Source organism: Mustela putorius, unplaced genomic scaffold (genome assembly GCF_011764305.1).
Source record: "Mustela putorius furo isolate JIRA1106 unplaced genomic scaffold, ASM1176430v1.1 tig00537227_pilon_pilon_pilon, whole genome shotgun sequence".
NCBI classification, from domain to species: Eukaryota; Metazoa; Chordata; class Mammalia; order Carnivora; family Mustelidae; genus Mustela; species Mustela putorius.
The window spans coordinates 36,599,305-36,623,127 of NW_025422368.1; the positions used below are offsets into that span (position 1 = coordinate 36,599,305).

Genomic DNA, 23,823 nt, shown 5'->3' on the forward strand with positions numbered 1-23,823 from the left:
TGAAGAAAGTGTAATACAATTCCATGCCCCGCCTCCCCCCTCCCCCAGGCCCGTTTTCTTGTTCTTCCAGGGCTTTTACTCAGTTACTGGGGGACAACATGCTAAATGTAACCTGTGTAGGTTAAGAAACAAAATTGCCCTAGTTTTGCTGGACTGAAAGTTACTCCAGTCTAGTCACTGTTGTATTGAGATATTGTTTCCAACAAGTGTTTCTTGGAACATGTCCATGTACAATGTCTGAGAGAGACAACCTTGGGGTTATACAAAGCAGTGTTAAGGTATATTCTTAATATTCACAACTTGTTTTTATATATAGGAACGTTTGCAGGTTTTCACTTGATCCTTGCATCCTTTTGAATCGAAACTAAACTGCTGGATTTCAGATGGAAGCAGTTATCTTTAAAGATGAAAGGAACAGATAAATTAATCGTTTTTTCTTAACTACCAACTGCTCAAGCCTCTACCACATCCCAGGTGATCATTCTGGAGGTTTTTCATGTTTCCATTGTAACTCCAACTCTTAAAATGAAGAACAGCCTTCCACATGACATTTCAGCACTGTTTGTCCCTGTCCAGTGTGTTCTGCCATCTCCTCTCCTTTGCCAGGCAAACACATGGGTGCCTAAAATGTGCCAGGCACAGTGCTGACTGAAATGGATTCTGGTTTTGGATTCTCTCATTCTACTTCCTGCAAACAGTCTTTAACTTCAGTGGATAGCCATCCATAGGCCAGAGAAAGTAGTTTACCTGAGTGAAAGAAAACTAATAAATATCCTGGAAGCCATATGGCCTTCCTCGGTACATGCCCCCCTCCCTGCCTTCTCTCTTTGGGTATGTGAAGTGAGTTTATGGTTATAAAGCAAGAGGTGTGCATGGATGTTGGATCCCATGATGTTGGGAATATTTGTGGAATTAGGACATTTTAAAAAACTACTTTGAGTAGTAAAAATGGCCTTCAGCTTGGATTGAAGTTAGATTTGAAAATTTCATCTTTTTTTCCCATAAACATTGCCTTTCTAATCAAGATCATTCCTTTGACAGTGTTAGACATTAAATACGAAAATGAATCAAACAGTTCCTGTCTTTATATTTTTCCAGGTCATTAATTTTTGGGCAAATGAAAGGAGGCACAAAAAGCCTATTATTTGAAATAATGTGGAACTTAAAAGCATATGATTTATCAAAAATGAGCCTCTTCTGTGTACAGTTAGATCTAATACATTTTTTTTCTTTGACCTGTTGCTCTAATTAGAATGCCCTAAAACTGAAGATTCCAATGGTTCAATCTCTGCATTGGAGAGATCTTTGTTACTTGGACATAGAGCTGGAGATTTCTCATCAGTGGTGGGCTGAATGACTTTGGAGGCATAATGAGTTTTTTTTTTTCTTTTCTGTTTCTTTCTTTCTTTCTTTCTTTCTTTCTTTCTTTCTTTTTTTTTTTTACAAAGAAAGCTGACATACTTCTTTAGGCAAATCAATATAGCAAAACTGGACAGCATTTGGCCCACAACAAAGCAAAGCACTAATTACTATTTTAGTCTTGAATTTAAAAACCAAATCCTTATTGTTTATCCTTGGAAATTATCAACTTTGTATCTCAGTGTAGATTGTTGTTACTTTCATTCTCTACTAAACTTTTTTTTTAACCATACTCTTATTGTCATATTTCCTGTTTCATTGAGTCTTGATAACTGCTCTATGTATTTCCTGAACGTAGGCGTTTCCTAGACATTCTGAATTTAGCATTCACAGTTGATTCAAAGGAGTCTTCTCAAATCGTGCTTGAGGGCTGACAGATGAATCTCTCTGAAGGACAAGTTATATGACCATAGTATTTGTTTAGATTCTCTTGAATTCTGTTGAGTTCTGGTGTGTTGTACAGAAGTTGTCCTCATGATGGAAAGTGGAGGTAATCAGGTTAAAGAGGGGGATTTTGTAAAAAATGCTGAGTTTGACTCTCACCAACTGCAGAGAGTAGGGTAAACAATGAAACAGAAGCCCAAATTCATCACTCTGGTTTGGAAAGGCCTGTTACATCATGTCTCGGGGTGGTGAGTACAGACTGGGATTGAGACAGCATTGGTTCTATTATTACTCTTGACTCCTCTTAAAAGCCCCCAGCTGGCAACTACACGAGATACTTTCTATCTTTGTAGATTAGCTACAAAACAGTAGCTTTGTAGGAACTACGGGATTCACTTACTCAAGTTTGCTTTATATGTCAAAGCTTTATATGTCAAAATGTGAAAGTGCTGTGTTGGAGTCCTTGGTACTTACTTTAACCTTGTTCATCCGTCTGCCTTATCTTTCATTGTGACCTTCTTTTGCACTTAAAAAATTTTTTCAGCATTGGGGCGCCTGGGTGGTTCAGTGGGTTAAAGCCTCTCCCTTTGGCTTGGGTCATGCTCTCAGGGTCCTGGGATCGAGCCCCTGCATCGGGCTCTCCACTCTGCGGGGAGCCTGCTCCTTCCCTTTCTCTCTGCCTGCCTTTCTGCCTACTTGTGATCTCTCTCTGTCAAATAAATAAATAAAATCTTTAAAAAATTTTTTTCAGCATTAAAACTTGGAGTTTTAAAACTTAGAATATTTTTTGTTTGGTTTTTTCCCTTAAATAATGCTTTCCAGTTTTAATTACTACGGAATTGTATAGACTTATGACCACTCTTTATCTTATGACTTTACTGAAAAGTTTAACGAGGAAGAGAGGTTTAGTCTTCTAAAAAGTGTTTTCCTGTGGTAGCTTCCCTTGCTCCATTTTCTTTTCCAAATATATTTTAGATTTAAGCCTTTAATGGTTTCCTCAGGTATGTTTAGGCTTTATATAATGCTATCAAGACCTTAGTGATATGAGCTTTATCTCTTTGTAGGTCAGATACTAATTTATCTGCTTAATCTTATTTTAGCCACCAAAGTCCTTGGCACTGTCAAATGGTTCAACGTCAGAAATGGATATGGATTTATAAATCGGTATGTGTGTATATCTCCGTACATGTTTTAAATGCATGTTTACTTTATGGCACCAGGAGTTTATAAATCTTTACCATACTTTTTAAAAGGCTTATGTAAGTTTGTTTTGTTTTATTTTTAACTGATGTCTGGAGTAAGTTTTAAGATTTGTAAGTACTGTCAACATTCTCATTTGTAAGCTACTGGTGTTGAATATTAATTAAAATACATTTCCAGAATACTGATAAGTAACGTTTTATAAAATTCCATCATTAAAAGAAAAAAGGTGAGGGAGATAAATGAGAAACAGGTAGGGACTTAGGATACTTGGGACCATATCCATAACTTCACAGCTGGAGAAATGGAGTCTTAGACTGGTTAAGCAACTTTCCTAAGGTCACACAACTAGTGAGTAATTGAGCTGGATCTGTAACTCAGGTCTGGCCTGAGTCCTGTGTAGAAAGCGTAGTGTTTTCTTTAAAGTGATTGTAGCTTCTAACCACATAAAAACGAGAACACAGCTGTAGGCTGTTGGGAGTATGAGGCTATTTTACATGATATTGTCATTTTTTTTTGCCCCTGCCCCCGCCCTTAAAAAATTCCTTAATTTCTTCCTTATCTGATTTGGTGGGGTGGGGGGTGAGTTAGGGCATGAAGGATGTAGGGGTGCTGTTTTAGGTTTCAGTGTAAGGAGAGCCTAGTTCACAGCTGTGCCCTGTCCTTTTAACTGTCTTACTTTGCTTTACTGGGAGGGAAATCGCAGGCTCTGATTACATTCCACGTGATTTAGGAGGAGATGAGAGGGAAGGGATGTTTCTGTAGAATCTGCACATTTGGATCTGAGCACTCTGGTAGTATGGAGGAGTAAGACAGGTATCTTGCAGGTTTGAAAGTTTTTCACAAGGGCTGATTCCAGGCATCTGAGTTAAGTTGAGAGATTAAACAAAAATTTATGTTGTCTTTTTGAAGTCTTGGAATCAAAACCCATAAAAACATCTGTTCTTTTAAGTATTTCCATATACCTAGTACTTTTATTTGTGAATTTTTTGTCTCCCAACAGAAATGACACCAAAGAAGATGTATTTGTACATCAGGTAAGAAGAATAATAAATGTTATATTTGCTGTGTGAGGGGAGGGGTGTCTGTGATCTGCCCTTGTCTTTTTTCCAAAATGAAGTCCTATAAACTATTATTCTACTCTAAACTCTTACTGTGACTTTTATTTTTTTCAAGGGAGCTCATTTCCACATTTTTAAGATTGGCAGGTAAACTCTTCTATCCCACGATATTAACTGTTTTTAGTTTTTATGTTTGCAGTAATATTCAAATGGAGTAATAATCAGTGAAGACCAGTTTCTAATTTTAAAGCCTTTGAGGCCTTAACAAAGTTGTTTCCATGTTAGCATCTTATTTTGCTGACTTTGTGGTTCCTCAGTGTTTGGCTGGAACTGATCTGACTTTTGCCTGGGTGGGTCTTGGTTAAAGCCCTTCTACCGGAGGAACTCTGACTTGAGGTAAATAAAAGCACAGTGAAGCAGATGGTTAGAGTGTGTGTATCCAAGACATGAGAAAACTCCCCAATTCCCAGAATAGTCCTCACTCCTGTTAAAATGAGGCATGGTTGGGGCACCTGGGTGGCTCAGTGGGTTAAAACCTCTACCTTCAGCTCCGGTCATGATCCCAGGGTCCTGGGATCAAGCCCCGCATCGGGCTCTCTGCTTAGCAGGGAGCCTGCTTCCTCCTCTCTCTCTGCCTGCCTCTCTGCCTACTTGTGATCTCTCTCTGTCAAATAAATAAATAAAATCTTAAAAAAAAAAATGAGGCATGGTTAGCACATCTCCAGGTCAAAAGGTCCACATTCCTTTGGATTCAAAGGAAATGTAGAAAACGGGTAAAATATGTGAGAACCGCAGGCTTCTCTCCTACTGGTATCTTTGTCTGTCCTTACATTCCTGGCCTGGGATGCTATTTATTTCATCATGTATCCTGGACTTGTTTTATAATGTTGGTTCAAAGAAGATATGCCTCCCCTTGTTCTTTTTATATATTTAATTTTCAGTGACTTGTTTCAAATATGTGGGAGCTCTTAGCATATAACAGGAAGGTATAGAGCCAGGTACCAGCACATGGACCCGCAGGGCTGTCAAGTGGCTGGTTTTCTGTTTTTGTTTCCTTCTGTTTGGTGTTGTGGGTGGCTTTGAGGTGGGTGTGGTGACGGGAGCTGGGGATATCTAAGATTAAGCTCTCTAGTTGTGGTTTCTCTTGTTTACATTTCTGCTTGACTGGATATGTATCAGTCGTACCTAGATAAGGTGAATAGATTTTGTTGTTGTTGAGATATAGTGACTTTTGAAATCATAACGGACTGAAAGTATTGCATTTAATACCTATAAGCTAATAAATAGACTCTTTGGGTAAAGAACTCTTGTGTCTGGTGACTGCTGTAGTAGAAGGACCTCCCAAGTTTCTGTACTGGTGGCCAGCATCACTAGCCTGCAAGCATATGACCTGATTCCAGCCCCCATGAGGTTGTGTGAGTCACCTCGATGTGTTGAGGCCTGCCCAGTTTAACAGGAAAAAGGGAAGGAGCCGGCAGGGAGGGGCTGTTTTTGGAATGGCTGAATGTTCTAACCGCGGGTACATGTATCCTGTCCTGAGCTGCCTTTCTTCCTCTGTGGGTGAGGTCTCTGCCCTATTGGCTCAATTTTTTCCCTCCTCCCTCCCACTCGAGTAAGGGAAGGGCTGGATTACACATGCCTAATCGCTTTATAAAATAAGGTTGACCTAGTTCCACAGAAACTCCGAGCCCCTTTAACTATTTAGAGATACCAGCTAAAGAAATGGAAATTCATTGCAGAATTGTTCTCTCCCCTCCACGGACCTGAGATAGGGAGAAAGGGAGGCCTTTTAACAGGCAGGTGTCTCCTGCCGCAGAACAGCTTCATGAACCTTTTAATGCATCATCAGGGAATATATGTGTAGGGATGAGTGAGAGATGAATGGTGTGATGGGGAAAATGCTGAATAAAGATCATACAGTACAGGGGTATGCATTTCCACCACCCACTCCCCCTATACTTTCCCCCACCAGGCTCTATCTTTTAGGCATTCTGCTAAATCACTAACCAGGCTTGTGTCTTCTTATCCATAAAGTGACGGGGGTGGGGGCGGGTGGGGGGGAAGGAAGAGGCCAGATTATGATGATTAGTAATGTTTCATTCTTGAGATAATTTTGTGTATTCTGTCAGAAAATGATCCCTTTGGCATTTTTAAATTCCTTTTTTCTATTCTTCATCATCCCTCCTTTCTTATGTTTTACAGTTCCTCTTGAAGTTAGCAGTATCTCTTGTCTGTAGAAACCTCTCTACCTGCAATATGTATTTGTGTGTTCCTCATCACAGCACCTACCCCACCCCCTGCCCCCAAATGATGGATGTTCAGTCTGAATCTTAGATGCTTAATAGTTTGAGGGAACTAATAGTATCCAGTATCACAATCGGGTTGTAACAGAAGTGTGTGGTAACTAAACACTCTGTTTAATCCATCTATCAAGAAAAATTTCAGAAGATAGCATGAATCCAGAAAATAATGTGTAACATAGTTTTATAATGCTTTTGTTGGTTTTGGAGATCCAGGTTAGTGGGAGAATAATTTTAAAAAATAATTAATAATACAAACAGTAAACTTGAAAGATGAAATCTGTGGCCAGTATTGATGTATACTTCATTTAGAATTTTATGTTCTCTTGACAGACTGCCATCAAGAAGAATAACCCACGGAAATATCTGCGCAGTGTAGGCGATGGAGAGACTGTAGAATTTGATGTGGTTGAAGGAGAGAAGGTGAGAAAATATTGTGGCTGGGTATCCCAGAGTGTGCAGGCCTGTGCTTTTCTTGCATAATAAATGGTGCCTCAGCTCCTTTTGAATTAACATTCCTTTGGATTTTTGACAGGAAGAAGTGACATTTAAGTAGAAAAAAATTTATTTTAAAGATTTTATTTATTTGACAGACAGAGATCACAAGTAGGCAGAGGCAGCCAGAGAGAAGGGGGGGCGGAATGCAGGCTTCCTACTGATCGGAGAGCCCAATGTGGGGCTCAATCCCTGGACCCGGAGATCATGACCTGAGCTGAAGGCAGGGGCTTAACCCACTGAGTCACCCAGGTGCCCCTAAGTAGAAAATTTTTGATTATTGAATATCATTATAAATGTTCTTTGACTTGTTATAAAAGGGCATTTTAATTTCTCATTTAATAAATGATGAACCCTGTTCAGTTATGGAGGGAGAAGCTAATTTTTCAAAATTTAAAGGAAATATTTTGTTTTGCTACCAAATACATACTCAAGTGTAGATTAAAATTTAACTTTAATCTCTGTACTCAACATGGGCTCAAACTGACAGCCCCAAGATCAAGAGTTGCATGCTTTGCCAGCAGAAACAGCCAGGTACTCATAATTTTCATAGTATTCAAAATAGATAAAAGTTGCTTTGGGGAGAAAGATTTCTTTTTTATAAGTATAAAATTTTCATACTCTGATTTATAAGCACTTCTGCAGAAATAGTACACATTCAAGAATGCTTTATCCTCAATAAAAGAAGATTCAAAAAGTTATTTTAAAGATTTATTTATTTGAGAGAGTGTGTGTGTGTGTGTATACACAGAAGGAAAGGGAGAAGCAGACTCCCAGCTAAGCAGGGAGTCTGATAGGGAGTTCGATCCCAGGACCCTGGGATCATCAGATCATGACCTGAGCCAAAGGCAGACACTTAAGTGGCTGAGCCACCCCAGCACCCCAAGAAGATTCAAATTTTTAAAAAAGATTTCTTTCTTTATTTGAGAGAGAGAGCATGTGCATGAACACACCTGGGGCTGGGGGCAGGACAGGGAGGGGGAGGGAAAGAATCTCAAGCAAGAGACTCCCCACTGAGTCTGGAGCCCGTTGTGGGTGGGGCTCGGTCTCATAAACCTGAGAGTGTGTCCTGAGCCCAAATCAAGAGTCAGACTCTTGACCAACTGAGCCACTCAGGCACCCCAAAAAAGATTCAAATTTAACGTAATCACTCTGTTTTCTCTTTGGCTTGGATTTTGGAAAGCCAGAAGCATCTCCGTAGACTGTGTAACAGTTTTGGTCAGATTAGGAACCATACGAGAAGCTAATGGATCATCTTGAAATGTATCTACAGAACTTTTTTTATACTGTTACATATTTGTTCCAATATTAGTAATGTCCTTTATGCTTTGTTTTTAATCAACAGTCTATTACAGATATCAGTAAAATAATCTAGAATCAGAAAATATTTTAAAACCATATGTGGGGGGCTCCTGGGTAGCTCAGTGGGTTAAAGCCTCTGCCTTCTGCTCAGGTCATGATCCCAGGGTCCTGGGATCGAGCCCCGCATCAGGCTCTCTGCTCGGCAGGGAGCTTGCTTCCCTCTCTCTCTGCCTACTTGTGATCTCTGTCCAAAAAAAAAAAAAAAAAAAAATTTAAAAAAAGAACCATATGTGGTATACCTGCCATGGTCGCTTGTGACAGCTGAATTAGAAACCGAGAGAATGACTAGTGAAGTACTGTGCAAGTGCTCTTTCCACTTACATGCACATCATTTTGTGGTCCACATTCTTAACAGCTCTCAAGCTGTTTTGCTGAAAGAGCAAAAGTTACTGCATTTAATAGAGAAATTTAAATGATTCAAGTCATCCACCAGTGAATGCTGACCTGTAGTGATTTCTGTTACCTCACTGAATCCTTAAAACTGTGTTGCCAGGTTATTTTTACCTTGTATGTTTTCAGAATGTGAGGTTTTACAAATTGATGTAGAGAGTGAAATAGACTGTTTTGAATAGCTTGTCTGAATTTTTTATGTTTTTGAAGCATTATTTTATCTGCCCATTTGAGAAGGAGAATGTTAAGTCTGTTTCAAGGATAATAAGGAGGGCTAAAGTGGCATTACATTTGTGGAAAACTATGTCTTGCTAAATCAAGGACCCTTTTCTGTTGCTGCCAAGATGGGAGAAGTTTCTCTCTCAAACACTCTGTGCTGGACAGAGCCATCTGAGCCCATGAATAGCTATTCTCCTAGTGCCTCTTAGAATCATGCAGGTTTCAACATTTTTCTTTTTTTCCTTTTTAAAATAAATACCTTTTTTATTTGAGACACAGAGAGAGAGCGCGCGAGAGCACGTGCACGAGGCATGGGGAGGGGCAGAGAGAGAGGGAGAAGTAGACTCCTCACTCAGGGCTGGATCCCAGGACTCTGGGATAACGACCTGAGCCAAAGGCAGACAACTTAACTAACTGACTGAGCCACCCAGGCGTCCGGTTTCAATATTATTCTAAGAAGATAATGTTTCAGTTATTTTCCTTTGAGCAACATTCTTCCTGGCCTGGCATTATTTCTCTTATAATCGTATTATATTTACCAGTTTATGTTCTTAAAGAGGTACATCCTGTCTTGAACTTAGTATGCCGAACAGGAAGGAAAAGTTGAGGTTGTGTGAGCAAAGAAACTACATTCTAATTAGTACACCAAGCACCTTGCTCACCTTTTTAATACCTGGGTGTATTTTATTGAGGTTCTGATAGGAATTGTGAGTATGTTCTGCCAGTCTTTAACATTCTGACTGTCCCAGGCTGTTTTTTTGGGAGGTTGGAGGGGGATGGTGTTCAGCATCTTTTAATTTTGAGGCCATCTTTGTTTATTTTCTTTCCTTTTTTTTTTTTTTTTTTAAAGATTTTATTTATTTGACAGAGATCACAAGCAGGCAGAGAGGCAGGCAGAGAGAGAGAGTGGAGGAAGCAGGCTCCCCGCTGAGCAGAGAGCCCGATGTGGGGCTCTATCCCAGGACCCTGAGATCATGACCTGAGCCGAAGGCAGAGGCTTTAACCCACTGAGCCACCCAGGCGCCCCCATCTTTGTTTATTTTCTTACGCAGGGTGCAGAAGCAGCCAATGTGACTGGACCAGATGGAGTTCCCGTGGAAGGGAGCCGTTATGCTGCTGATCGGCGCCGTTACAGACGCGGCTACTATGGCAGGCGCCGTGGACCTCCCCGTAATGTATGTTGTCTCTCCTCTTAAATGGTGATGAAAAAAATTTTCATGTCTGAAATTAAGTGTGCATCCTTGGAGCAGATAGATGTATCTTTTCTTGGAGGCACAAAATGATTTTTTTTTGGGGGGGGGTGGGAAAATTTTTTTTTTTTAAAGATTCTATTTATTTATTTATTTGACAGAGAGAGAGATCACAAGTAGACAGAGAGGCAGGCAGAGAGAGAGAGAGTGAGGGAAGCAGGCTCCCTGCTAAGCAGAGAGCCCGATGCGGGACTCAATCTCAGGACCCTGAGATCATGACCTGAACCGAAGGCAGCGGCTTAACCCACTGAGCCACCCAGGCGCCCCTGGGTGGGAAATTTTTAATGTCCAGCATTTTTCCATAGCCAAAGGTCTCTTTGGATACCTGCCATGCAGAAGTTGTATCAGTTTGTACAAATTTGGCTGCAAGTAACAGACAATTATCCTTTAACAAGAAGGCTTAATTAAGATAAGCTGTGCCAGGGTTGTCCAAAGGGCTTTCTCTTTATTTGGCTCTTTTATCTGGCCAGAACCTAGTCATGTGGCATTTACTGGCAAAGGGGAATGGGATTTCCATGATTGGTACAAACCTGTTGTTCATCTCTTGGCACTAGCACTGTTGACCTCTAAGAAAATAAGTGTTGGTTGGCAAGGGAGAATGACTGAATAGCTTGGGAATAGGCAAAAAAACTCTACTGACCACAGAAATACTAATTTGCTTTGACCAAGTAACTATTTTATTTAGCTTAGCATTTCCCCATTATTTTTAAGTGAAGAAGCAGTAAGTAATTCTCCAGATTTTTAATTCTTTAGATTGGTACCAATCCAGGTGAAAGGGTTTACAACCAAGTGTTGTCTGCAGTTTACCTTAGAAGGCTCTATTTAAAGTACTTTCAAGGATCTGAAAAGAATCCCATTTGTTTGTACTCAATGAGGATCCCATTAGATTTGAGTTATTTTTGATGTTTTAAAAATTATGACATGGGATTGGCACTACAGAATAAAACTGAAGATGCTTTGTGAGCACTAGATTGTGGCTGTGTATATTATCCAAGAAAAGCTTTTGAAAAATCTCACCAGAATAAAATGTCTGCAGAATGAGAATGATTTATCCCCATGCTTTGGTAGGTTTACAGCTTTCTGCTTACCTTAATGCTTTCCCCCTTCATTCTGTCATCTTAACACCCTGCCCAAATTGGTTTTTATCAGACACTTGTTACTTAGTTTTCTGTTTCTGTTTTTTTTTAAATTTTATTTTACTGTTCTCTAGGTTTTTTGTTCATTTGTTTGTTTTACGTTTTTAAATTCCAGTTAGTTAACATAGAGTGCTGCATAAGTTTCAGGTGTATAATACAGTTATTCAACACTTCGTACATCCCCAGTGCTAAACCCGACCAGTACCCTCCTTAATCACCATCACCTGTTTCACCCACCCATCGCCCCCATCCTCCTGCCTAGTTCTGTTATTTTCTTACACATATCTTGCTTATCCTATTCAATTTTTAGTAAAAACCCGTGCAGGGGTAGAGATAGGAATGAGATTACTATAACATTGATTATATCGAGTTAACTCTGTCACGTTCATCAGATTCACAGAACTCTAGTTTTGATGGCAGTTGACCCTTGGATAACAAGTGTTTGAATTGTGTGGGTCCACTTACCTGCCAACTTTTTTGGTGAATACAGTACAGTAATGTAAATGTATTTCCCTTATGATTTTCTTAAAAATACTACTTATTCTCATCCATATAAAGTGGGTATTAATTGACTCTGTTATCATTAGGCTTCCAGGCAACCATAGGCCTTTAGTTAAGTTTTGGGGAAGTTAAAAGTTTTGGGGTTTTTGACTGCATGGGGTTGGCACCCCTAACCTTCACATTGTTCAAGGGCCAACTGTATTTTGATTAGTAGGTTAATTCAGAAGTAAAAATGGTAGACAAACTTTTTAGTGAGAAATTTTTGTTTTCTTTCTTTCTTTCTTTCTTTTTTTTTTAAGATTTTATTTATTTATTTGTCAGAGAGCAAGAGCCCAAGCAGGGGGAGTGGCAGGCAGAGGGAGAAGCAGGTTCCCTGCTGAGCAAGGAGCCAGATGTGAGGCTCTATCCCAGGACCTGGTGATTGTGCCCTGAGCCGATGGCAGCCGCTGAACCGACTGAGCCACCAGGCGTCCCAAGAAATTCTTCTTCAAAGACTTTTCTCCTTAGCTGGAAAGAACGTGTTTGGCAATGGCAGTGCCATTATTCTTATTTTATAAAACTCTTAATGAAAGATTTGGCTGTAATAAATAATGTTTTATGCAGTCTCACACTGAACTATTTTGGTGTATATTTTCTATGCTAGTATGTTCTTTTTTTTTTTTTTTTAAAGATTTTATTTATTTATTTGACAGAGAGAAATTACAAGTACACTGAGAGGCAGGCAGAGAGAGAGAGAGAGAGAAGGAAGCAGGCTCCCTGCTGAGCAGAGAGCCCGATGTGGGACTCGATCCCAGGACCCTGAGATCATGACCTGAGCCGAAGGCAGCGGCTTAACCCACTGAGCCACCCAGGCGCCCCTATGCTAGTATGTTCTTATATAGCTGGGCATTGTGTCTGATACAGGTTTTGCGAAGTGTAGAATGGCTTGATTTTTCTGAAATTAGACTACAGTTGAGACTTTTCCTCTTTGGGAATTTAGTTGCCCATGTGGTGGTTCTGGAGGGTTCTAAATCTTAAAAAAATGGGTCATTATTTTGTTAGTTTTTAATTTATTCATTTTTGAAAACTATAAATTTCTCTTGACTACCTTTGGCATTTGCATATCTTTATCCTTTAAGATTTGAGGTAAATTCTTTGAGGGATGTTTGGCTGTTTGTTTTTAAATATAAAACATTAGTATTTGATACGGTAGCTTAAATAATGGGAAAAAAATATAAGGTCTAGTTTCCTTTTTTAATAAGGTTTATATATAGAAACTGCCCATATCTGTTACTACTATAAAAGTACAATTAAAACTTTATTCCAAACACATGAAGAGAATCATGCCATAAGTCAGTGGTTCTCAAACTTTTTGGTTTTTAGACCCATTTATATGCTTAAATGTTATGGACAATCCCAGAGTTTTTGTTTATGTGTGTTTATATGTATCAATATTATATTAGCAATTAGAGCAGCTATTTCAAAGATATTTAATTGATTTAAACTCATTACACAAATATAAATAACATTTTTAATGAAAACTGTTCTTAAATTGAGTAAGAAGCGTGATGTTGCTTATATTTTTAAAAATCTCTGATATTTGGTTTAATAGAAGCCAGCTGGATTTTCATATCTCGTTCTGCATTTAGTCAGCTAAGAGGTTTTATGTCATTGTAGCTTTTTGGCACCCCTCCACATACCCATGAGAGAATAAGAGGGGAAAAGGCAAATATTGTCTTAGTAGTGTTATGAGAATGTTTGAATTCAGTGCCTGTCTCCCACTTGGGAAGGTTTCGAGACCCTGTGCACACTTTGAGAACTGCTGTGGGATGGTTAGACTCTTAGGACAAACCTATTGAGAACACCACAAAGTACTTTATTTCTTCTTGCTTTGTCCTGACTTCACCCCAGTGGATGGCAAATGTTGGGAAATACTCATTTGGCAGAGCTAATTAGTACCAACCTTGTAGTTGTTTTTTGGGGGGTGGTTGATCAACAAATAGTCAGTGACCAATTCTAATTAGATGACTGCTAAATTCATTATAGATTGCTCTCGCTTCTCTGCTGCTTGGTATTTTATCTGCACAGACCTGCTTTGATCTCAATGTTTATCCCTGGTAATCCCTTGAAAACCTGGGTTAAATGAATAGAAGGAATTATTCTTTTGGGGGGGGATTTTTTTTTTTCTTTTGGTGATACTCAACCTAAGTGGTATTCTGTGGTTCTGTCCTTGCCGAAACTTCTTCTGAATCTCTGTTTCTTTGCTTGCTAGTACGCTGGGGAGGAGGAGGAGGAAGGGAGCGGCAGCAGTGAAGGATTTGAGCCCCCTGCCACTGACGGGCAGTTCTCTGGGGCCCGGAGTCAGCTGCGCCGCCCCCAGTATCGCCCTCAGTACCGGAGGCGATTCCCGCCTTACCACGTGGGACAGACCTTTGACCGTCGCTCACGGGTCTTTCCCCATCCCAACAGAATGCAGGTAAAATGCACCTGGGACTTGTCTTCAGCAGTCCTCACCCCTCCGTCCTTCCTCTGCCTCCTCTTCCTCCTCCTCCTCCAACGTCAGCCGCCGGGAATCAAACCTTGCCTGTGGCTTCCTGATGCTGCAGAAGCTGGGGCAAGGCCTTTAGTGTACGTTTCCAGAGCAGCCGGGCTAGTAATGGTACCACAAGCATAGCCACGGGAGCCATGCCTGTACTTGGGCAGCCTGGTGAATAGCGTGTAGTAAAGTTAGAGACATAGATGGGAATGCATTAAGAGCTTGAAATCTGAAGTCGGCAGACCTGGATTGGAGTCTTGTCTCTGCTGTGAGAATCTGTGAGCTTTCAAGAAAACCAGTTTAATCCTCATCCATTAAATGGGGGTTAATAAGGTACCTCTTCCATGGATTTATGATGATTAAATCAAGGGTAAAGATTTTAGTGCACTGCCTCAGGATAGATAAAATCTCTAAATAAATATTAATATTGTGAGATGGCATTGATTATTAAGAAAACCTAATGTAGACGTGGAGATTGTTGATTAGTTATTGATTCTCCTTTTTTACTGAAAAATACTGATACAGCTATTGTGAACTTGACCTATAATTAATAAACTTGTACCAATTTCACAGTCCCCAGGAAATTTGGAAGACTTGGGATAGGATATCATTTTTGCTATCACTCATTATAACGTCTTCCTCTTCGTGTCCTTGTTTTTTGTTTTCTGTTTTTCCACTAAGTGTTTTGACTGAACACTATGTTCAGTCTGTTCTTTGCTGCCCATCTCCTATCCCATCACGCATGACTGTTCTTTCTACATTGCTTCTTGTTATTTCCCTTCCACTCTCTAACAGCTGTCCCTGACGAATGTGCTAAAAATAATGACTAGACTTGCATATATGGAGAGATTGGGTCCACGAGGCATAGTAGGTTTCTTTAGAGCAGCACTCAGGGCTTCTAGGAAATGAGAACAGGAAGAGTTAGTGAGATTGTAATACACATTTATTTTTAGGGCATTAGTTGTACTTTACTGAAATAATCTTTCTTAGTATTTAGCACGTCTGTATGTGTCATTTTTTTTTTAGAACATGTTGGTTCTTTTTTCTGTGTTTTTAAAATAAATCATATTTCATCTTAGGAATTGAAGATTGAGAGCAAAATGATTCTTCAGTGCTAGGGGGAGCAGCATTTGCACAAGCTGGCTGAAAATGAATTTTGAGAAATGTATGCTTATTCTGATAATTGCATGGAGTTGTTTTAACTTGAGCTGAACCTCTCATCCATTCCATATATGAAATAAAGACTGTGCTTAGATTCCTTTAACATCTTTTCCTTAACAGTCTTTCTAATACTAATCTGCTTAAGGCAATCAGCAGCATCAGATGAAAATCCCTAAAACTCTTCCATACAGCTAGGCTACCTCCAGGCTGTTAATGTAATGGCTTAAAAGTGTAGAGACCCCTCAAAAAAAAAAAAAAAAAAAAAAACAAAACTGTATCACCCCTCAAAAAAAAAAAAGTGTAGAGAGATCTCTAGGGTGTTAAAATTCTTGAGGTCAGATAGAAAAGTGTTTGCAAACATTTTCTACTACATAAATACTGAAATTTATTGGATGCAACAGGGAAAAATGATAATATACAGGACAATAGTGTTTCCCTTATGTACAAAGGACATGTATAGCATGATACATCAGTGACTAAATGACTTCTGGTTTTTTTAAAGATAATATTCTAGCTTGATTTTAATTTAATTTGCACTTGGAAGTTAAGTAGGACTGGTTACTGAGTGAAGAGCAGCTATTTGTGGTCTTTGAGAAAAGAAGTGTATGAGGAAAGGGCATATAAATTATTTGGCCTTGACCAGGTGACAGATGTTTGAAATCAGTGCTCATTCAGTCTTCCCTGTAGCTTTATAAAATTGGCAGTGGTTTCCATATTTTTAACTGGTGGTGTTACAAATGAAGAGATTTGAGTATTTTTTAAAACTGGCAACTTTTACTTAAGGTTGCGTGGGCAAGAAGTTGTAGAGCTTGATTTAAACTCAGTTTCTGCTGATGCTCTTCCCATCTTACCATTCTAGTAAATTCTAATCCTTCATACATGTTAATTGCTGCTTCTGTCTGTTTTTTGTGAATCAGAGTTCCTGGGGGAGAAGCAGCTTGGCTTGTTAAGAGCACTACAGGGAGGCTTGTGTGGTTAGGACCGCTGTGAGGGAGGCTGCAGGGGGTGGCTGGGAGGGGAGATTAGGGTCGTGTTTTAGAGCAGCTCCAGCCTGCCAGGTAGACTGGTGAGGACTGCTGACCTGCTCTAGATGTGACAAAAAGCCAGTAAAGGGATATAGACAGGGAAGACCCATATTGAAGAGCTCATGGGACTATTTGTGGAAGCTAGACCACAGGAGGCGGGAGTGGAAGTAGGGAGGCCAGCTGCTGTAATCTCCCCGTGCTGAGCTGGTGACGGCATGGATAGGAATGCTAGCGGTGGAGGTGGGCTAAGGGGCCAGGTTTAGAAAATGTTTTAAACCCAGAAGCGACGGCATTTGATAATGGAGTGAATGTGTGTTGTAAAGAGTAAAGGATACCTCTGTGGCTTTTGATTTAAACAGATAGAGTAAGACCGAAGAAAGATCAGGTTTGGAGGAAAGGTAGAATTCATCTAGAGATCTCCCCCTACCATCCCTTCTCCGTATTAGTTTTCCCTGGAGATGTGAAGTAGGCCGAAAAGGAAAGCACAGTCAAGAGGGATAACGTGGCTTAAGTTAGGAAGGTGTCATTTTAGATTAGGTGTTTGTCAAAGCCTTTGGGGTCATAAATGAAGGGAGGGGATGAGTCTTTCAGGTATTGGGAAAGGCTGGGATTGGCAGGGACAGAGGCCTAAGGGAGTCCAGGAGTTGTGGGGGGTCTAGGTAGAACTTCAGAGACATAAGGACTTATTAAAAGGCCTGGCCTGGGATGGTATTAACTATCAAATGAGTGTTGGTTGAAAATTGATCCTTGGACTGAGTCCTGGGGCACACTGACAAGGCAAGACGAGGAAGATGAAGAAGAACCAGATAGGGAGCACATATTTCAAGGAGGAAATGCTGTGTTAAATGCTGTTAAGCATAGGAAGTTGGGCTGAGAATTGATTACTGGGTTTGGTAACTTGGAGGTTAGTGGTCTGGTAAGAGCAAAAGTCTGGTTAGAATGCATTGAAGAGTACAGAGGCTGAGGAAGAAAAGGTATTAGATTCTCCCTTGAGGTTTCTGTGGCGGTAGCGTTAATGGTTTTCTTTTGTGTGTGTGTCTGTAGAGGAACTCCAGTGGGGCAGCCGCTGGAGGAGGATATGGGATCACGGCAAGGTTTTGTTTGCTTTTTGTTTTGACATTTAGTGAATTCTTTCCTGGCCTCCCTAGCCCTTCCCTCCCCGACCGCTTACTCCTAAAGCCATTATAGAGGGGCGAGTCTAATGTGCTCTACATTGACGTCCCCGCACACACACGTATAGATGTGCAGCTCATACTGTGTATGTATCGGTATGTATTACCGTGTGTGTCCCTTGTTTCTGTCTACAGAGATGGCCTGAAAACACAGACTCCTTAATAACACTGAGCGTACCTGATCCCAATTTTTTCATTTCTAAGTACCATGCTCCAATAAAAAGAAGCTCTCTTGGAGAAATGGCTGATTTCAGAGCTGGGCCAGAGAAAGTACAATATGAGCCCGGAACATCTTGTTGTGCCAAAAAGCAAGAAAGTACTCAAAAGAATGTTGGAGACATGTCAGAGGGACATGAGCCAGCTTGAAAGGCTTCCCATTGGCCAGTAATGATAGTAACAGATATAACTCATTGAATAAAATAGAAAACCATGAGCCTATACAGATAGAAATACATAAATGAATATGTTGAGGATTTGATGAGGAGGGAAGTACTTAGAGACTTTGGAAGTACTTCTCCAAATCCTCATTAAGGACAAAGAGAGAAAGAGTAAATTTACCACGAAGTAGCCTTGGCAGATACGACCTTAACTACTTCTGAAAATGAACATTGTCAGTAACGGTACAAATTGAAACCATATGGCTTCCAGCAGGATGCAGTGAGAAGAATGCAGTATGACTTCTGTGGCTTCTCTGCCAAAGATGCACAAGCTAAATCATGAGGAAACACCAAACAGCCCCATATTGAATAAAATAACTGGCCTGTAATCTTTAAAAGTGTCAAGGTCATGAAAACCAAGTAAAAATGGAAGAACTGTTCCAGGCAAAGAGACAGCTAAATTCATTGCATGTCCTGCATGGGTCTTTTTTGCTGTCAAGGATGTTATTAGAACAACTCATGAAGCTTGAATGGGGCCTGGGGATTAGGTTCTGTCCTTCCAACTTTTCTGTAAGTTTGTGATTATTTTTTTAAGCATTGCCAAGTATGGGTGCTATTTTCAGCCTGTTTTGTGTGCCTGGATAAAATGAGGGTGTAGAGAAGAGGGAAAATTATACAGTGAAGGGGAGGAGGGATAGCGAGTCAGAGTGTTCGAGGTAAGAGAGGAGTTGGCTTTGGACCTCAGCATGGACCAGTCACCCAGGGTTGGGAGAGAGGAGAAAATTACAGCAAACGCAGGTTTGTGGGCAGATTGGAGAATGAAAGAATGTGGAAATTCTTTGCCAGCTGCTTCTCTTTTCTTAGTGAAATATGGAGCAGGAAGGGTTGTTAGTGTGGAGGAAAAGAAAGTGGAGATGTGGGTGTATTATAAAGAATTCCAGAGATGTCTCTTGGGTTTTGTTACTAGTTTTTAGTCATTCCTTTCTCTGGGAGTTCTACAGTAAACTAATTTTTTTTTTTTTTAAGATTTTATTCATTTATTAGACAGAGAGAGATCACAAGTAGGCAGAGAGGCAGGCAGAGAGAGAGAGGAGGAAGCAGGCTCCCTGCTGAGCAGAGAGCCCGATGCGGGACTCGATCCCAGGACCCTGAGATCATGACCTGAGCCGAAGGCAGCGGCTTAACCCACTGAGCCACCCAGGTGCCCCTACAGTAAACTAATTTTATATCCCCAACCTAAAATAAATTTACCATCAAGAAAGTGTAATTTTATTATTTTTTGAAGGGTATACTTAAAGAACACAAAGAGATGAAAGGAGGAAATTAGAGGTGAAGGTGTAGTTAAGAGGTGTGGGAAAACCTTTGAATATAGAAACCATGAATGGTTGAAGGGATACCCTGTTCATAGAATCAGTGGGTCTGAATTGAAAAATGGAAAATGTTCTCATAGGTCAAATGTGGCGTATCATTGTCTTTCTTTTATAAAGTAGAGGGGGTTTTTTTGTAAGAGATGAATGGGGCACTTCAAAATGTTAAGTTAGTATTATAAAGTAAGGTGATCTGTGATAGGCAAAGGACTGTTCTAGTGGAAATAAGTTTTTCTTTGCTATCATTCATGAAGATCTAAATCAGTAAACAGTTCACTGGTAAAGTTGATGGTTCTTGGCTTTATAATGAAGCCTCTTTTTACTTAAAAAAAAAAATTCTGAATTAACTGGAGGCTCTATGTCTCTTATATCTGGTAGTATGACATTCATTTTCAGCTCTCACTGCCTTCTTGTAGGCTGGTGAGATTGGAGAGATGAAGGAGGGAGTTCCAGAGGGGGCACAGCTTCAGGGACCGGTTCATCGAAATCCAACTTACCGCCCGAGATACCGGAGGTATGTGACGTTTTTCACTAACGACCAGTTGAAGCACTTGTGAGTACGGTGGATGAGAGTGTTGTGGGTCTGTTTTATGGATCTCATATATTTAGAAGAAGTGGCTGCATCCTAACTTTTCGGGGAACTCTGCAATAAGCTTTCAGATGGCCGTGGGACATTTCCCCCTAATCTAACAAAGTATTTAGGTGCCTCTTTACCAAATGTTATTTGTATTTGTTAACCTTCATTGCTTCTTGGCCTTTTGGCTAAGATCAAGTGTTATTTGATAACTTTCATGTGGTATGAATTAATACTTAATTTTTTATTACATTTAATGATATAAGCAGTAAATTAATTGATGGGTAATTACTGGTAGAGCTACAAATGGAAGAAGAAGTGTGTGCCAGGAAAGTATTTGGGATGTTGAATTCAGATAACCAAGGCAGTGTAGGTATTAAGTCAGGCTACAGATCAGGCTGTGTTTAAATTCCCATCTTGCTGGCAATTAGGACCTGTGTCTCCTTTCGAGATTCCTGAACACTTCAGACTTATACCAGGTCTCTTAAGATGGAGATTTAAGAATATTTTACAATTTTTAAAAGTATGAATGAATCTCAGATAACGGTACCTGGTCTATAGTAAGCCCTCAGTGAGCACGAGACATTGTTACTACCAGTGATGTTCATATTAGTGAAGGAGTAGGTTGTTTGTGTTTTATCCCTTGTGAAGACTGAGTTGGGCTAGACTCCTTAAGATCCTTGTAAAGCTCTTTATATCAGAAGCCTTCCTGTTCCTCTCCCTGGTCCTTGATGTGAGTGAAAAAAGTAGACCTTCACTCCTGATTGACATTGACACCATCTTGAGGTTTGGCAATATGGGTTTATTGAAAGGAGAGTAAGTCTGTCATTTTGAGATAGGATTTGTACCACTGTGTGTCCTTTATCCTTGCAAGATTCATTCCCGTTTTAGAATAATCACTCCTAATGATTAATCACTAAGGACTTTCAAAAATAAGAGACTTAATGGAGGTGTCTTAAGGAAAACAGAAAGGAGACAGTGGTAATGTCGGCTCCAGCTCTGTTGATCCCTGGCTGTGTGTGATCTTGTGAAAATTCCATTTGACCTTTGTCGACCTATAAAAAGCAGCATTCCTTAGGGTTCAACCAAATACTTGCCCTCTCTACACTACTCTTGGTATTCTCACCATAAATCCAGTTTCAACTGCATTGAATCCACCTGGATTCAGTTGGCATTGAAATGAAATATTTAACACCAAATTATCCAGACCAGGGTCTGGCACATGGTCATATGAGTTTTCCTCCATGTGTAATTCCCATGCCTCCACTAAAGTGTTCAAGGAGGGCAGATACCAGACACCACTTTTCTTTATAAATCTTCTTGTCCTTGGGGCCTGGCCAGTGCCTGGTGGGGTCCTGGTATATGTCCAGTGTAGCTTTGGTCACTACAAATTGGTATTCAGAAGAAAAGGGAAAATAGTGGAAAAACAGGTTTTTTTTTCACAAAACTCTCGATTCTGTTTGCTGCATTAGCCTGTGTGTAATTCTTGCAATGAATACTGAATCATTGACTTAATCTTTTTTTTTTTTAAAGATTTTATTTATTTGACAGAGATCACAAGTAAGCAGAGAGGCAGGCAGAGAGAGGGTGAGCAGAGAGCCCAATGTGGGGCTCGATCCCAGGACCCTGAGATCGTGACCTGAGCCGAAGGCAGAGGCTTTAACCCACTGAGCCACCAAGGCGCCCCTCATTGACTTAATCTTAATTTAATCTTAAAAAAATAAAGATTGTACTCAAGGCCCCCTATCCTTCGCACCTGTGCTCTTTTCCTTTTGTGTTTTCTGCTGTAGAGGCCCTCCTCGGCCCCGACCTGCCCCAGCTGTTGGCGAGGCTGAAGACAAGGAGAACCAACAAGCAGCCAATGGGCCAAACCAGCCATCTGTTCGCCGTGGATACCGACGCCCATACAACTACCGGCGTCGCCCCCGTCCTCCTAATGCTCCTTCCCAAGATGGCAAAGAGGTAGATTGAGACAGCCGGAAGGGGTGGTGCCAGGTCATCCTTAATCACGTCAGACCCTAGTTTGTCTTCCAGCCTAACAGTGGTTTCATAACCTGGTAACTGATGATTAGCATTTTTTATAAAATGTTATTTCTAACAACATTTATAGGAATTTCATATCCAGCACTCTATATCTCATATAGATGATAATATATTGTTAATATATAATATTTTGCTTAAACCTATATCTATATAATATATGTTATGGAGAGAGAATGGCCTGTACATAACACAAACAAAATGGGATTTGAATTCAGCTAATTAACATTCTCTGAAACAATTATGCATACGAATGGAGAATCAGAATTAGTATGTTTAGGGCCCTCTGTACAAAGGACAGCATTTAGGGAAGAGCCTTTCTTAAGTATGGATTGAAAACAGTTGGGTATCAGGGACTTTTTGTTGTGGACAGTGGTGGTGCTCTGTTGTCATTTATGGGCCTTTCTTCTGTGGTACTGGTTTTTGACTCCTACTTAAGAACAGTTAATTTTGCATGGTGATTTACTCTCATAAGCAGCAAGATGCCAAATTTTGAGACCTTTTAGTCTTAAACTTTGTCATTGGACAAATTGTCCAGTTATCATGTGGACAGATTGATTCCTGACCTGTGGTTTTGTTTTGTGTTTGAGACCAAGGCAGGCGAAGCGCCGTCTGAGAACCCCGCTCCAGCCACCGAGCAGAGCAGTGCTGAGTGACGCCAGGCTCCCCAAGCACCTTCACCATCACCAGGTAGGAGCCCCCAGGCTTCTGGCCTGGACCAGCTCTGTGGCTCCTCTGGGCCCACCTTTTGTCTCCTTGAGGGTTCTGGAGAAAGAGGATTTGTAGTGGTTAAATACGGGATTTGACCTTAATTTGCTAGGCCCTTGGGGGTGTTAGCATTCTGAGAGTTAGTGAGAATATATATATATAGGACAATTTTTAATACTAATACCTCTTAAGAAAACTTTGGAAGTTTTACCTTTGTGACACCTACTGGCCAGTTTGAACGAGACTGATTTGCAGAATAAACGTAGAGTGTTTTTTTCCTTCTCTTTCATAACCAACAGAATTTATTTTGAGGCTGTGCAGTAGACTGTGTGAGGGTCGGGGTTTCTGTACTCTATGCAGGATCTCCTACGCATTTACTGGATGCTACCGGGTGGTTTGTTTATCCTTTACCTCAGCAGTGTCTGCTGCTGATAAAACAGGGTGCCAGCTAGACTTACTATGGTTCTGTCGGGATTTAGCCAGAGAACAGGGCTTGAATAGGGTGTGGTAAAGCGCAGCCTCTGGGTGAAGGTCAATTTGCATCTTTATCGACATCTTCTGCTTTCCTATTTTCCTGGTGAAGACCTTGGAAACTTTATGTAGCAAGAAATATAACTGGAAAGACTAGCCCAATTGTGAAGCCACTCTTAAAGGAATTTAGAAGCCATAATAGTAGTTCTCACTCTGGGTTTTTTACCTGGTAACTCCTGGGACTTAAATTTTGAGTATTTCTTGGTTGTTGCCCTTTTCATTAAATAAAGAATTAGTTTTTAGTTAAAAGAGATTGTTAAACTCGTAACGTTGTGTCAGACATTTGTTATGCTGGATTTGTTGTATTTTCTCTCTAGGTTCTGTTGGCAGTGTATCAGAATTAAGGTCCCTATTTAAATTTGCTTGCATTAACTGACTTAGAACTGTGTTTCCATCATTTGGCTGCATACTCCTACTTAGTAACATTATTTCTAGGTCTTCTAAGGAAATAATTGAAAATATAGGGAAACAAATATTTCTACTCCCTGTAACTGAACCTTGGGAAAGGGCTTCGTTTGGGGGTACATTCATGTTAGGAAATACTATGCAGCTACTAAAATGATTATGAAGAATTGGTGATACTGTAGAATCATTTATTTGAAAAAGCTTCATGATGGTAATTTTCTCTTAAATAAT

The 23,823-nt window shown here is 40.2% G+C and overlaps 1 protein-coding gene across 2 annotated transcripts in view; it reads left to right on the forward strand.

Moving 5' to 3' along the window:
- The window catches only part of YBX3 (Y-box binding protein 3), a 31,443-nt gene that overhangs the window by 1,645 nt on the left and 5,975 nt on the right, over positions 1 to 23,823 (forward strand). The window contains exons 2-9 of one of the 2 annotated variants that reach the window (XM_045072895.1): positions 2,904 to 2,967; positions 4,007 to 4,040; positions 6,698 to 6,787; positions 9,883 to 10,005; positions 13,969 to 14,172; positions 19,751 to 19,848; positions 21,699 to 21,870; positions 22,539 to 22,638. In XM_045072895.1, the coding sequence (XP_044928830.1) occupies positions 2,904 to 2,967; positions 4,007 to 4,040; positions 6,698 to 6,787; positions 9,883 to 10,005; positions 13,969 to 14,172; positions 19,751 to 19,848; positions 21,699 to 21,870; positions 22,539 to 22,604 (851 nt within the window). In that variant the 3' untranslated portion in view covers positions 22,605 to 22,638. The remainder of the gene's footprint in view (positions 1 to 2,903; positions 2,968 to 4,006; positions 4,041 to 6,697; positions 6,788 to 9,882; positions 10,006 to 13,968; positions 14,173 to 19,750; positions 19,849 to 21,698; positions 21,871 to 22,538; positions 22,639 to 23,823) is intronic. The other variant, XM_045072896.1, reaches the window with a different exon arrangement.